Source organism: Chiloscyllium punctatum, chromosome 3, assembly GCF_047496795.1.
Source record: "Chiloscyllium punctatum isolate Juve2018m chromosome 3, sChiPun1.3, whole genome shotgun sequence".
In the NCBI taxonomy this organism is placed as follows: Eukaryota; Metazoa; Chordata; class Chondrichthyes; order Orectolobiformes; family Hemiscylliidae; genus Chiloscyllium; species Chiloscyllium punctatum.
The window spans coordinates 61736539-61752212 of NC_092741.1; the positions used below are offsets into that span (position 1 = coordinate 61736539).

The window sequence follows — 15674 nt, forward strand, 5'->3', positions numbered from 1 at the left end:
GCCCACTCTCCTCGTTTGTCCTTCTTCAGCCTTCCCACCTCTTCACAGTACCTGTCTCTCCAACTATCTTTGTGTCATCTGCAAACTTAGCAGTAGTGTTCTCAGTTCTTTTGTCCAGATCATTAATGTATAACATGAGTAGTTGTGGTCCCAACACTGACCCCTGCAGAACTCCACTACTCACCAGCTGCCATCTTGAAGCAGACTTCTTTATCCCTACTCACTACTTCTGCCAGTCAGTCAATCCTCTATTCATGCCAGTACCTTGCCTCTAACACCATGGGCTCTTAGTTAGCAGCCTCCTGTGCAGCACCTTGTCAAAGGTTTTCTGGAAATCCAAACAGATAACGTCCATTGGTTCCCCTTTGTTTAACTTGTCTGTTACCTCCTCAAAGAATTCTAACAGATGTCAGGTATGACCTCCTCTTGATGAAGCTGTGCTGACTCAACCCTATTTCACCAAGTACTATGCAATCCCAGCCTTAATAATGGAAACTAAAATCTTACCAAAAACCAAGGTCAGTCTAACTGGTTTATGATTTCCCATCTTCTGTCTTAAATAGAAGTATTATATTAGCCATTTTCCAGGTCTCTGGGACCATCTCGGAATCCAGTGACTCCTGCAAGGTCACCACTGATGCCTCTACAATCTCCTCAGCTACCTCCTTCAATACCCTAGGGTGTAGTAAATCTGATTTGGGCGATTTATTCACCTTCAGACCTTTCAACCTCCCCTGCACCTTCTCCTTGGTGATGGCTGCTACATTCACCTCAGCCCCTGCCTTGAAGTTCTAGTCTGCTGCTGGTGTTTTCCACTGTGAAGACTGATGCAAAGTACCTATTCAGTTCTTCCGTCATTTCTTTGTTCCTCATTATTACTTCGCCAGCCTCATTTTCCAGTGGTCTATCCACTCTTGCCTCTCTCCCTCTGACCTTTTAGGTATCTTATAAAACTCTTGCCATCTTTTTATATGATTAGCTAGCTTAGCCTCATAGTTAATCTTTTCCCCACCCTATTGCTTTTTTTAATTGTCCTCTGCTGGTTTTTAAAGGCTTCCCAATCATCTGGCTTCCTAGTATTCTTCACCATATTGTGTGCTTTGTCTTTTGCTTTTGTGCTGTCCTTGACTTCCCTTGTCAGCCACGGTTGTTTGCACATTCCCCAGTCCTCTCCTAGTGTATTTCCTTGGGATAAGTTTCTGTTGTTTCCCAAACTACCCCCAGAAACCCCTGCCATTACTGCACCACCATCTTCTATGCTAGGCCTCCATTCCAAATAACTCTGGCCAGCTCTTCCCAAAAAGCTGCTGATTCTAGTTGAAATCATCACACCTATCATACTTGCTATGAATCAGTGACTTAACTGTACAACACAAAAGCTCAATATAAATTAAGTTTAACAATGTTTACTTTGTAGCTCCCACTTTTTTTTACAGTAGAAACTGCCATTAAATTTCAGCTATTTGTGCAACTTTGTATTTTCATGTTGCAGCTGTACAAAACTCTGGTGTGGCTGCACTTGGAGTATTGCATACATTTCTGGTTGCCACATTATAGGAAGGATGTGGAAGCATTAGAGAGGGTGCAGAGGAGATTTACCAGGATGTTGCCTGGTATGGAGGGAAGGCATTATGAGGTAAGGCTGAGGGACTTGAAGCTCTTTCCTTTAGAGAGAAGAAAGTTGAAAGGTGATTTAATAGAGACATAAGTTGATCAGGGGATTAGATAGGGTGGACAATGAGAGCCTTTTTCCTTGGATGGTGATGGCTAGCATGAGGGGACATATCTTTAAACTGAGGGATGATAGACATAGCACAAAGATCAGAGATAGTTTCTTTACTCAGAGAGTAGTAAGGGCGTGGGACGTCCTGCCTGCAGCAGTAGTAGACTCACCAACTTTAAGGGCATTTAAATGGCCATTGGATGAACATATGAACGATAATGAAATAGTGTAGGTTAGATGGGCTTCAGATTGGTTTCACAGGTTGGCACAACATCAAGGGCCGAAGGGCCTGTATTGCGCTGTAATGTTCTATGTTCAATGTTCATTGATCCACTAGGAAAATAGTTATTAACCATGTCCCTTATAATATCATCTTTTATCCAATTGCAGCAATAGTATGTAGAACCAATAGCATGTCTGTAGATTCAAAATCTACAAATTGTATAATTGGCCCAAAAAGTAGTAAATTATACACAAAGTAAGCAATAATGGATGGGGTGGGCCTTGGTTAAGAAAAAGAAAAGAGGTTGTGTTGGAGTCAGCCTGGAGGAAGATGTCATCATTAGAATAAATGGAGAAATGGGGAGAATGGAAGTAGGATGTAAGGAGGTGAAAGTGAGTGGCCCTGTAATGGACATTGATGGATAGCCCCAGAAATGGAAACAGTGAAGCAAGGAAGGGAAAGGAAGAATCAGAGATGAAGCAGGTGAAGGTGACAAAATGATGAAAATCAGAAGCAAAACTGACAAATTTATTCAATTCAGGACAACAGCAGGAGTAGCACTGAAGACAGCATCAATGTGTCTGAGAAAGAGTTGTACGTGCGGGCCTAAGTAGGACTAGAACAGTACACCCCACAAAGAGAGAGGCATAATTGGAACCCATGCACATCAGCTTGTCAACTGTGGCAATATACAATTACTGAGAACTTAACTCATAGTTTATTTGTTTTTACAAAGTAGCTTGATCAGAGTCAGTAGAAAGTGGAAAACTTTCAGCAACTTCAGGTTTCAAGTGATGTGATTCTTGTTAACATTACTTGCAAAACATTGTAAAAAATGAAAAAAAATGGACTAATTTAAAAATATTGATGGCAGATGATTGCTTTATCCAATATATTCAATTTTCAATAGGATTCCCATCAATAAGCTCCCATAAGCCAACTTCACAATCTCCAAGGCATCAGGGAAGATACCCAACTGACCAGGTTCTTTCTTTGCATAAAGGGAACAGAATGCTCTTGGAAATTCTTTTATTTCTTAAGAAATAAAGACAGAGGATCAAGGCATTGTTGCCAGGTTGCATGGATGTCTTTTGTGCTACTCCTCACTGGAATATGATTTCTGCCCTAATAACCTAGCAATCTTCTTTATCAATATTATTTTCCTTAGTTGCAGAATCCAGCATTCTAATACCATGAGACAAGAATGTTCTGGATTGTAGATGTCTCAAGAATTCCTCTCAGTATTAAGTGAAAATATTCAAATACTGAAAAGGGGTTGATCTGAAATGTTAACATTTCCCTTTGGACTGATTGAACCCTGAGTGTTGCCCTTAATGATATGCTTTTCATTGATCAAACCTTGGCCTTGAGTCCTTCTGATATCAGACCCACAGCATATTGCTCAGATTGTTTCCATGCCATGAATGACATTCTTCTAATTTTGAAATAATTCAAGGAAACGCTGTCAGCATTTCTTAAATAAAATTGAAAGCTCTTAAGATTTGATGTGTTGACTGAATTGGTGTTACTTACGGTTTCACAGGTGACTCTGTATCTGTGTCATGCTCAGAGATCAACTTGAGTTCCCCAGACTTGCTGATGACTGCTGACATCTATAGGAGAACAAAATGAAGGGAAGATGTAAGATATGTAAGATATAAAGTGGTGGTGGTGTTAGACAGGGGGTGCAGGGGGAGGTGAGGGTGCTCTGCTGCTTTGTCTCAGCACATATGCAAAGCCACAGGCTTCCTGTACTTGGAATGTATGCAGCTTGTTTGATAATGTTAAAGCTGTCTGCTCTGATCTATTTACCCATGTGTGGTTACAATCTGTAGACTAACAGGAAAAAAACACGGGCGTCCTACTATTCCCATGATACGGAGATACCACTTTACATACTGAAGTAAAACCAAAATAGTATGGAGAGTTGCTAGGTACACCTGGGACCATATTCTAATATGTACATGTGTGCGTGTGTGTGAAAGTGAAGTTCTTATTAACGTTTTCATGACTGGCATAGTAGTTCTGCACCATGATCAACAAGGTAGGTTTTTATTTTGTTTCTATTACTTTAACAACAAAAACCAACTGCCTGTGAAGCTGTATATTTATTTTTGACAAATTGCAGGGTGTTTTTCCAGCAAGGACAGGTTCACAAGGTTATAAGAATGTGAAAAGGGGTTTTGTGGTAGGAGTGCCTCCAATGGGCCTGGAGGCCTGAAAGGGGTGAGACCTTTTGCTCTGAACCAGCATGTGCAGCAAAAGCTGTTCAGCTTCTCTTGTGGGTGGGCCTTCCTATGACACGAATTAACTTCCAGAGGGATAAGGTCATTAATTGGTCACTTGAGGGGCTCAATAGACCCAAAGACAGCTAGGTCTTGTGACACCATCCTGTCCTCAGCAAAATCTCAGGTATGTCAGAGATGCATGGGTAGACAGTGAAAAGGCCACCTGCCGGACTTTACATGTCCATTCCACCTTCAAACACTGTGGGAGCATAAACCCGAGACCATTATATATGCCTAAAGGATACATGAATGACAGAAGAGCTGCTATCTGAAAACCAGAAAAGGAATACATAGAGGAAAGCCTTAAAGAAAAAAAAAACAGACTGGGGGAAAATGCTACATTCTGAAATGGCAAACTCAATGCTGAGGGCAGAAGGTTATAAAATGTCTAAATTGATGTCTTTTTCATTAGTCTGTTTCTTAAGTGAAAACATTTCCAAGATGGATCCCAGAGAATAATATTTACTTATTTTGTATACCAGTTCCCCGGTATTCTTGTTACAAACTTTGGAACATCAAGAATCCCTGTTCAGCTGAATGTTAATTTGAAAGTACAGTACACATAGAACCTGAAGACCACACTCAAGAAAAGAAGGTGACAGTAAAATCTAATTGGATTCATAGCCTATTTAAATTAAAGAATGGTTTCTGTAGTACAAATTAGTACCTTTCCTACTTAGCCTATGCTGACTAGACTGCCACTTCAATGTAGTAGAAAGGGGGTGTTGCATTGTTGACTTCCGAATGAAATGTTAAATCAGTTATTTAAAAAAAAACAGGGTATTCTCCTCAGTCTTCCGGTTGAGGTTTACCCCTCAACTAACAACTGAAATAGATTATTTAATAATTAGGGAAGAGTGATCGGTTTCTGAAACTTAAATAAATTTAATAATAAAGGTATGAAGACAGAATTGGCTAAAGTGGACTGGGAAAATAGATTTTAAAGAAATATAATAGTGGCAAATATTTAAGAACTATCACACCATCAACAAATATATATCCCATTGAGAAAGAAAGATACTAAGAAAGAGAATATTCGAAAAAAAGAAAAACTGTGAAACCAATTAAGGAAGTGAAATATGGTTTTCAATTAAAAGAGTAGGTCTACAATACTGCAAAGATCAGGGCTGAGAAACTGGAACTTTTTAGAAACAAGCAAAGGATGACTTTCCAAATTTTTCCTATTTTCCAAAATTTCCCAAGTTCTGAAAATGTCTCAGCAGACTGGAATTCTGCAAATATAATTTCCATATTCAAGGATGGAGGGAGACAGAAAGCCTGAAATGCCCATCTACACGGAACCAGTAAGGTCAAGAGTGCTTTGTGTGGACTTGCTAACTGCAGATTATCACATATCAAAAACCTTTGCCAGATGTGAGAATGAACGGTGTGAATCCCAGAATCAGGTTTCGCCTGCCATTTTGAAAGCCTTCTGCCTCTGTTTTAACAGGGAAGGAGATGGAAAAATTCAGGCAAAAGAGACTGCAAATGGATGTCGATAGGTTAAACAATAGCAAGTCGGCAAAATTTTTGGAAATGGACAGGCAAGTTAAAACAGTTGTTAAAACGTTTTATAGGATCATTGGGTTTATAAATTGAGGCATTCATTATAAAAGCAAGGATGTGATACAACATCTCCACAGGTCAAATTTAGAATATTATGTTCAGTTCTAGGCATCTTATTTTAGAAAGTCTGTTAAAGGCCTGGAAAGACTGTAGAGGAAATTTACTTGAATGATACTAGGAATGAGGGATTTTAGATACAAGGAAAGATTAGAAACATTAGATTTATTCTCCATGGAGGATAGAAGATTAAGAGGTGACCTCATTGAGGTGTTCAAAATTGTTCATAAGAACAAAATTGACAGGATAAAGAAGGATTTTTCTCCCTCTCTCCTCCTTTCTCTCAGCATCTAACTTATGGCCTCCGAAGCGGGGTCAGCAGAGACGCCAGTAACCAGTGGCTCAGTACCAAGTGGGAGTAGCAGTCTGGTGCGGGAATGTGGTGGCAGCCAGTGGTCAGACCACATAGAGGTCCCCTGTGCTGGTCTGCTGTGGACAGCCTTTGAAGAGAGACTGTGATATTTGTCACTTTAACTTTGGTTCTTGCTTTTTCTGACCTATGGTTATACTTTGCATAGCTGTAATATAACATTTTTTCTTCATCTCTCTATTCTGTAATTAAGGATTGTACCAATGGACCTTTGTACCTAAGATGGCATTGTAAGTGGCAACTTATAAACTTTTCACTGCATTCATTTCAGTACATGTGATAATAAAGCTAATTCAATCCAATTCACTAGTTGGTATGTCAGTAACTAGGGGTCACAATTTCAAGATTGTCAGCAAGAGAGGTAGCTAGTGAAGGAAACATTTAGTTATTCCAAGAGTTGTTAGGATTTGGAATGTGTTTCCTGGGAGATTGGTGGAGGCAAGTTCTATACAAGGCTTTAAATGAGAACTTGTTATATATATTTGAAAGTGATTATACTTAGAGGGCTACAGAAATAAGGCTGGAGAATGGGACTAGCTGGGTTGCTTATTTGGGAGCCGGTACAGGCATGATGAGTTGATTAGTCTCCTCCTGTACTGTAAAATTCTATGATTCTATGTTGTAGATGTCTGGATGTTGAAAGTTCAGCATACCTTCACAGTGATTAAATAAGAACGATCACAGATTTGTTAAAAGCAAATTGTGTCTGACTACACCTTTTAAGTTCATTGATCAAGTAACAGGATTTACAAAGGTTTTTTTGGTAGATATCACGTGCATGCACTTCAAAAAAAAGTATTTGATATAGTAGCTCACTGAATACAAACGCAAGGATGCAATGTAAAACAGTTACTAATAGACAATAGGTGCAGAAGTAGGCCATTCTGCCCTTCGAGCCTGCACCACCATTCAACATGATCATGGCTGATCATTCTTAATCAGTATCCTGTTCCTGCCTTATCTCCATAACCCTTGATTCCACAATCCTTGAGAGCTCTATCCAACTGTTTCTTAAATGAATCCAGAGACTGGGCCTCCACTGTCCTCTGGGGCAGAGCATTCCACACAGTCACCACTCTCTGGGTGAAGACGTCTCTCCCCATCTCTGTCCTAAATGGTCTACCCCGTATTTTTAAGCTGTGTCCTCTGGTTCAGCACTCACCCATCAGCGGAAACATGTTTCCTGCCTCCAGAGTGTCCAATCCTTTAATAATCTTATATGTCTCAATCAGATCCCTTCTCAGTCTTCTAAACTCAAGGGTATAGAGGCCCAGTCGCTCCAGTCTTTCAGTGTAAGGTAATCCGCCATTCCAGGAATTGACTTCGTGAACCTACGCTGCACTCCCTCAATAGCCAGAATGTCTTTCCTCAAATTTGGAGACCAGAACTGCACACAGTACTCAAGGTGCGGTCTCACCAGGGCCTTGTACAGCTGCAGAAGAACCTCTTTGCTTCTATACTCAATCCCTCTTGTTATGAAGGCCAACATGCTATTAGCTTTCTTCACTACCTTCTGTACCTGCATGCTTACCTTCATTGACTGGTATACAAGAAAACCCAGATCTCTCTGTACTGCCCCTTTACCTAAATTGATTCCATTTAGGTAATAATCTGCCTTCGTGTTCTTGCCACCAAAGTGAATAACCATACATTTGTCCACATTAAACTGAATCTGCCATGCATCTGACCACTCACCTAACTTGTCTAGGTCACCCTGTAATCTCCTAACATCCTCATCACATTTCACCCTGCCACCCAGCTTAGTATCATCAGCAAATTTGCTAATGTTATTGCTAATACCATCTTCTATATTATTAACATATATTGTAAAAAGCTGCGATCCCAGTACTGATCCTTGCGGTACCCCACTGGTCACTGCCTGCCATTCCGAAATGGACCTGTTTATCACTACTCTTTGTTTCCTATCAGCCAACCAACTTTCAATCCAAGTTAGTACTTTGCCCCCAATACTATGCACCCTAATTTTGCTCACTAACCTCCTATGTGGGACTTTATCAAAAACTTTCTGAAAGTCCAGGTACACTACATCTACTGGACCTCCCTCGTCCATCTTCAGAGTTACATCCTCAAAAAATTCCAGAAGATTAGTCAAGCATGATTTCCCCTTCATAAATCCATGCTGACTCTGACCTATCCTGTTACTACTATCCAGATGTGTCGTAATTTCATCCTTTATAATAGACTCCAGCATCTTTCCCACCACTGAGGTCAGACTAACTGGTCTATAATTTCCTGTTTTCTCTCTCCCACCTTTCTTAAAAAGTGGTACAACATTAGCCATCCTCCAAACTGCAGGAGCTGATCCCAAATCTATCGAACTCTGGAAAATAATCACCAACGCATCCACAATTTCTCGAGCAACCTCCTTCAGTATCCTGGGATGTAGACCATCAGGCCCAGGGGACTTATCAAACTTCAGACCTAACAGTCTCTCCAACACCAATTCCTGGCAAATATAAATTCCCTTCAGTTCAGGTCCTTCAGCCACTGTTACCTCAGGGAGATTGCTTGTGTCTTCCCCAGTGAACACAGATCTGAAGTACCAATTCAATTCTTCTGCCATTTCTTTGTTCCCCGTAATATATTCCCCTGTTTCTGTTTTCAAGGGCCCAAATTTAGCACTGCTGCCTCACAGCGCCAGAGACCCGGGTTCAGTTCCCGCCTCAGGCGACTGACTGTGTGGAGTTTGCACATTCTCCCCGTGTCTGTGTGGGTTTCCTCCGGGTGCTCCGGTTTCCTCCCACAGTCCAAAGATGTGCAGGTCAGGTGAATTGGCCATGCTAAATTGCCCGTAGTGTTAGGTAAGGGGTAGATGTAGGGGTATGGGTGGGTTGCGCTTCGGCGGGGCGGTGTGGACTTGTTGGGCCGAAGGGCCTGTTTCCACATTGTAAGTAATCTAATCTAAATTTAGTCTTAACCATTTTTTTGCCTTTCATATACCTAAAAAAACTTTTACTATCCTCCTTTATATTATTGGCTAGTTTACCTTCGTACCTCATTTTTTCTCTGTGTATTTCCTTCTTAGTAATCCTCTGTTGTTCTTTGAAAGCTTCCCAGTCCTCTGTTTTCCCACTTATCTTTGCTATGTTAAACTTTTACTCTTTTAATTTTATATGTTTCTTAACTTCCCTCGTCAGCCACGGCCACCCATGCCTCCTCCTAGGATCTTTCTTTCTCTTTGGAATGAACTGATCCTGCAACTTCTGCATTATACACAGAAATATCCGCCATTGTTCCTCCACTGTCATCCTTGCTAAGGTATTGCACCATTGAACCTAGGCCAGCTCCTCCCTCATAGCTCCAGAGTTCCCTTTATTCAATAGAAATATTGTCACTTCCGATTGTACCCTCTCCCTCTCTAATCTCGAGTTTCGACAATGGCTGGAGTACTGTGTAGAATTCTGGGCATCACGCATAGCAAAGCTCTGAGGTTTATCATGAAGCTATCAAGAATGATCATGTTCGATTTTATGAAGTGATTGAAGAAGGAAAGATAGTTCTTAAAGTAGAAAAGATCAAGAGTAGACCAAAGAGGTACTAAAGTTATGAGTGTGCCTTGATTGAGAAAACAGAAAATTACTTCCTCTGGCCCGTGGCCTGAATCAGCAAGTAATGATGAACAGATCTTCCTCTAGCACTGATATGCGCATTATAAAGAATTGGTCATTATATCTAGTACATCTTGTTATTGTACATAGTTTAGAATTTTTGATTTGCCGCACTATAACAAGTAAATTGAACCTACGTTGCCAAAAAACGAATTGGAAAAGTATTTGGATCCTTTGGCAGCAGTTTCCAAACCAGCAGCATCTACCATTAAAAATAACACATACGGGCAGCAGGTGAATGGAATACTACTTGAAAACGTTTTCTCCAAGCCACATATTAAGTTGGAAATGTTTCACTGTTCCTTCAATGATGCTGGGTCAAAAAGTTGTATTTTACTGTCCCAATCTGTGAATGTACCTGCACCTCAGGGACTATATCTATTTAAAAATGTAAGCTCACCACTACTGTCCCAGGAGCAATTAGGAGTAGCAATAAGTGTTCACGTTACCAATCATGGCTCACCTCCCATTACAAGGAAAAAGTACACAAATGATACTTACCAGCACAACTCATTTCTAAAAAAAAAGGTGAATTTGCTGCACAGAAGCCCCAACAATGCCTATTAATTGTACAGGCTATTACAGTATCAATGAGCAATTAAGGAAAGTATGAAAATGTGGCAAGACAGTACTTCCAAACGAGAAGAACAGAATGAAAAGTCAAGGCATATACTATGCACTCAAGGCATACACCTGGTAAAGAAAGCACTGGGAACAAGTATCAATCTGACAGCTCAGTTGGAACTGACATCAAATATAAAGAAGGGCCTCATATAGGAAAGGAAGTAAATTACAGAATGAGTTACAGAATACATTAAAATCTGAAAAGATGACAGTGCAGCTTCACACAATGGCACAACACAGGAAGGGGTTATTTAGTCCATCATGCCTATTCTATCAACCAATTTATCCCACTCCTGCCTTCTTCTGAGAGCCCAGTAAATTTTTCAGCTTCTACCTAACTCAGCTAATTTTGTTTTACATTTACCAATTATTTTGCTTCAATCATCTTTGCAGCCAGTACCTGCCAATATGCTGTCTACAAACATTTCTCCTTCTTTTGCCTTTGGCCCTTTTTCCAGTCGCCTTAAATCTAAGTCTTCTGCCATTAGATGTAGCTTCTCGTTATTCCATGAAAAACCCTCATTATTTTGAACACCTATACTAAACCCTTCACTTTTCTGTTCCAAGGAGAACCCCTCTAGTGTGTTGTTCTAACTAAGCCCCACAACCTTGGTCTCATTCCAGCATTTTTTCTGGATGCTCTCTACCTATAGTCTTGACACCATAATGCAAGTTTAGTTGCAGAAAGGCATGGACTGGATAGCCTGATACCTGCCCGACTCCCCTGGGAGGGATGTCAGGGATGGGGAAGGTTTAGGTCAGTCTTGATTATGTTGAGTGGGGTAGAGCAGGCATGATAAACAATACGTCTATGTCTGCTCCTATCATTATCTTTGTACCCATAGGCTAATTGAGGTACTTAAGTGATCAGTATGAATCTCATCCCATCTCAGCATCATTGATCTGTTACCAACGGGTCATTCCTAATGAAGTTGCTGGGCTTGAAGAGCTACTGGCCACCTGATTAGCAAATAACTCTTGGAGACAGAGTGTTCATCTTCAAAAGCCTGGAAACTCCAATGTCTTAGATAAATTGGGATTTAATCCTTTTGGGGGCCCACTAAATAGTTATGGAGAAAATAAGGACTGCAGATGCTGGAGATCAGAGTCAAAAAGAATGGTGGTGGAAAAACACAGCAGGTCAGGCATCATCCTGATGAAGGGCTTATGCCCAAAACGTCAACTCTCCTGCTCCTTGGATGCTGTCTGATCTGCTGTCTTTTCCAGTGCCACATATTTCGACACTAAATAGTTATGGCAAGGTTGCCACGAGCCCTCTGGCCAGTGATTGGACATTGCTGCTGTCATTAAGTTCAGCCCCAGGTGTGATGTCACAGGAGAGAGATAGCAATCTCAAAGCACATTATCCAGTACATTTTCCATTGGCTACTTTAGGAATGACTCTGATACAAGCATAATTTTAGTTGTCCATTGTCTTCTTGATATGGTCAAGTTTTAGCAATGGGGAATCAATTAAACAAAAGTCTATCTCCATTGAAAGGTCAGAACATCAAAAATGCTACTTGATCGGCTTTAGGATAGGAACCTAATGATACAATTCCAATTGTTAAAACAGCAATCAGTGCAACTGTATTCAGCTTCAGAAATGATTAGCATTGCCCAAACTAATAATTGATTATTTTATGTAAACATAAAATCTCCCTTTATAGATCATATTTTGTTCTTATTTAATCGGGATAGATTTTCACTGAAACACAAGTATGCAATGCAGTACATTTAGTGCTAACAATAAAAGTAAAGAATATAAAGTCTAATAAACCAAACTATTTACACACGATGCAACTGAAAGAGCTTAAAACACACAGTAAGAATACAATATTCCATCTAATTCAACAGCATCCCTTTACTATATTCAAATGCCATGAGAATTCCCTCTTCTATCACATCTGTCGCTTTGTTTTAATGGTTGCTTTCAATCCCAGCCTTTGGAGTCTGATAGCCTCTTCTTTGAATATTCACACACTGAGCTTAGATGCTCTCAGTTTCGAGTAATTCCTTCAGGATTCTAACTGTACATGTCTGATTTGGAACTTGCAGACTAAAAAGAAATTTACACTGAGGTAATCAATTTCTAACTTTTCTGAACTAAATTCTTGCTTCAAGAGAACTTCTAACATCAAACTACAAACTGAAACTAAAAGTTTTTTAAGCTATGGATGTTTCCCCTAAATAAACAAAAAAAAATCAATCCCTGAATCTTCTAACAAAAATTAGACTAATTCTCTTTGATGCATGTAAAACTCTTCCAATGCTAACAGATTCCCATTAGCACCCAGCAACTCTGTCTCATACTGTTTAAACCTAAAAGTTCCAGAAATACTGACAAGATAACCATTAAACCTGTCATTCTCTCAGACCAAAACTCAATGAAACTTATTCAAAATTTCGACTCTAAGATCAAATATTAAAATATATATCAAAATCATAGATCTCATACCACAGATACGTGGTAGATCATCACTAACATGTAGAAAAGCAGGAGACCCCATCAGTTTGAAGAGCCATCAGTTTGAAGTGAAGCTAATGTTGGATCAAGCCAACTTACTCAGACTCAATATCCTTAATCTTGCTTACCTAACTACATCTGTGCTATAAAGTCTATAAAACACAAAACCAAATTGGGGTGGAATTTTCACTGCTGTGGCAAGGGTGATGGCAAGAAAGGCAGGAAAATACAGTGAGAATAAAGGAAATCAGAATCTTGACATCAAAAAAGATTTTTGTTACTTTCCCCTCAAACATTAATTGGTTACTTCAGAATTTCACCTTGAGCAGCAATAACCATATTCCTATGAATATGCATCTTATTAAAGCTCTAAACAGCCATATTTACATGCCAATGATCATTTTTGCTCGTTCCCTGAGAAATGAGACAGCACAAATTCCAGACAAGTATATCAGAATGGGTACCAGGAAGCAGCAACTTGCTGTGCACTTGACATCATGCAAATACTTCATTGTATGTCCGTGCATGCTAAATTACCACCACATTCTACTCTTCATCTTTACAAGGTGGTATTGACAAACCATCAGCCTCACCCCATCACCATGCCTATTCTAAAACCAATTCAGGTGCTATTTTAGACTTGCAATACTTTACTCTGGAGCTCAGGAATACCTATTAAGTGCAAACCAAATCACTTTACACACTGGGATGCATACCTCTTGAGTCTATGCCGGATTCTTCTTATGCTCTTAGCTTGCTTTCTTGTGTTCATTCACTTTGTGCTTATTTGGAGGCTGCCTAACTTAGTGTTTCCTTTGTGTACAGGGCCTTCAATGTTCAGTTGCAAGCTGCTAACCTTTGTGACTTACATTGCTTTTAGCTCAGAGGGAGAGGTGTTTTTCAATGTAGGGAAGCACTGAATAGTTAATGGAGTTGACATGTCATTAGCTAGTACTATGCTATGTTAATGTCATACCTGCAGCAAGTGCCAGCAGTTTACGTGGCAAACAATATGGTGTCAACACACACTGAAATAATTGCAGTAAAAACCTACTTGGGTTCAGTAATATCTTTTAGGGAAGGAAACAGCCTGGTCTGGCCTATATAGGATTCCAGACTTACAGAAATGTGATTGACTGTTAACTGCTCTCTGAAATGGCCAGTAAGCCACTCAGTTGTACCAACAACTAAAATAAATGAAACCAGGTGAACTAGCTAGAATTTACTAAGGCACTGAAAATGACAATGGCAAACAGCCCTGTGAGGCATGCAGGATCCTGCTTACTAAGATCTGGGACTAGTACCAAATTGGGAGAGCTGTCTCATAGACTTGTCAAGCAACAGTCTAACATTGTCATAGTCACTGAATCAACACACAATGTCCCAGACAATACCATCACCATCCCTTGGTTTGTTCTGCTCCACCGGAGGGATAGACCAAGCAGACGTGGTGGTATACTGGCATACAGTCAAGAGGGAGTTGCCCCTGAGTTCCATCATTGACTCCAGACACTATGTTTCACGGCATCAGGTCAAACATGGGCAAGGAAACCTCCTGATTCTTATCATGTAACTTCTTTTGGCTTATAACTCAGTCCTTTTGCATGTGGAACAGCATTTGGAAGAAACACTGATGTTGGCAAGTGTGTAGAATATACTCTAGGAGGGAGACCTGAATGTCTTAGCAGCACCATTACTGAACGTGCTTGTCAGGTCCTAAAGGACCCAGTTGCTAGACTAGGATTGCGGCAGGTGATGAGGGAACTAACAAAAGGGAAAAACATAGTTGAACTTGGCCTGACAATCTGCCTGTCACAGATGCATCTGTTCCTGACCACATCATTAACAATGAATACCGGACAGCTCTAATGAAGTCATAGGTGCGCTTCACATTGAGAATGTTTCATTGTGTTGTGTAGCATTGTCACTGTGCTTAAATGGGTTGGATTTTGAACAGACCTAGCAAATCAACACTGGCATCCATGAAACATTGAGAGCGATCAGCTGCAACAGAATCATATGCCAACACAATGTGCAAACTAATAGCTCAGTGTATTGCCCACTCTCCCATTACTGAAAGTGTCTGTAGTGTTCAGCGATGTGCAAACTAGGTATGTTAGCCACAGTAAATGCAGGGTTACAGGGGCGGGATGGGGGTGTGGGTCTGTGTGGGATGCTTTTCGGAGGTTTGGTGCAGACTTGATGGATTGAATGGCCTCATTCTGCACTGTAGAGATTCTAGGATTCTATAATTTTATCACCATCAAGCTAGGGATCAATCCTGTTTAATGAGGATTGCATGAGAGTTTATCATGGGAAACAGCAGGCAGATTTAAAAAGTGAGGTTTCAACCTGGACGACTTGCATGCCAAAAGCATAAACTACAAGTGACAGACAGAGCTAAGTGATTCTGCAACCAATGCATCAGATCTAAGCTCTGTAGTCCTACCACATCTTGTTGTGGATTGAGGTTCCACAAACATCCTCATCCTAAATAATGGAAGAGCATAGCACTTTGATGAAAAAAAAGGCATTTTCAACAATTCACAGACAGAACTGCCAGGTAGATGACTATTTTGGTCTCCTCCAGCTGTCTGCAACAGATGACAGTATTCAATTTGTAATATCAAGAAATGGTTAAGATACTGGATATTGCAAAAGCTTTAGGTTCTGACAGAATCCTGGCGATAGTTGTGAATGTGCATGTCCCCGGTTAGGTTTTCCCAG

The 15674-nt window shown here is 40.3% G+C and overlaps 1 protein-coding gene across 3 annotated transcripts in view; it reads right to left on the reverse strand.

Annotated features, from left to right (window-relative positions):
• ahi1 (Abelson helper integration site 1) overlaps positions 1-15674 on the reverse strand; it is a 260111-nt gene that overhangs the window by 3245 nt on the left and 241192 nt on the right. For all 3 annotated transcript variants that reach the window (XM_072554134.1, XM_072554114.1, XM_072554123.1), the window contains one exon: positions 3480-3559. In XM_072554134.1, coding sequence (XP_072410235.1) covers positions 3480-3559 — 80 coding nt within the window. The remainder of the gene's footprint in view (positions 1-3479; positions 3560-15674) is intronic.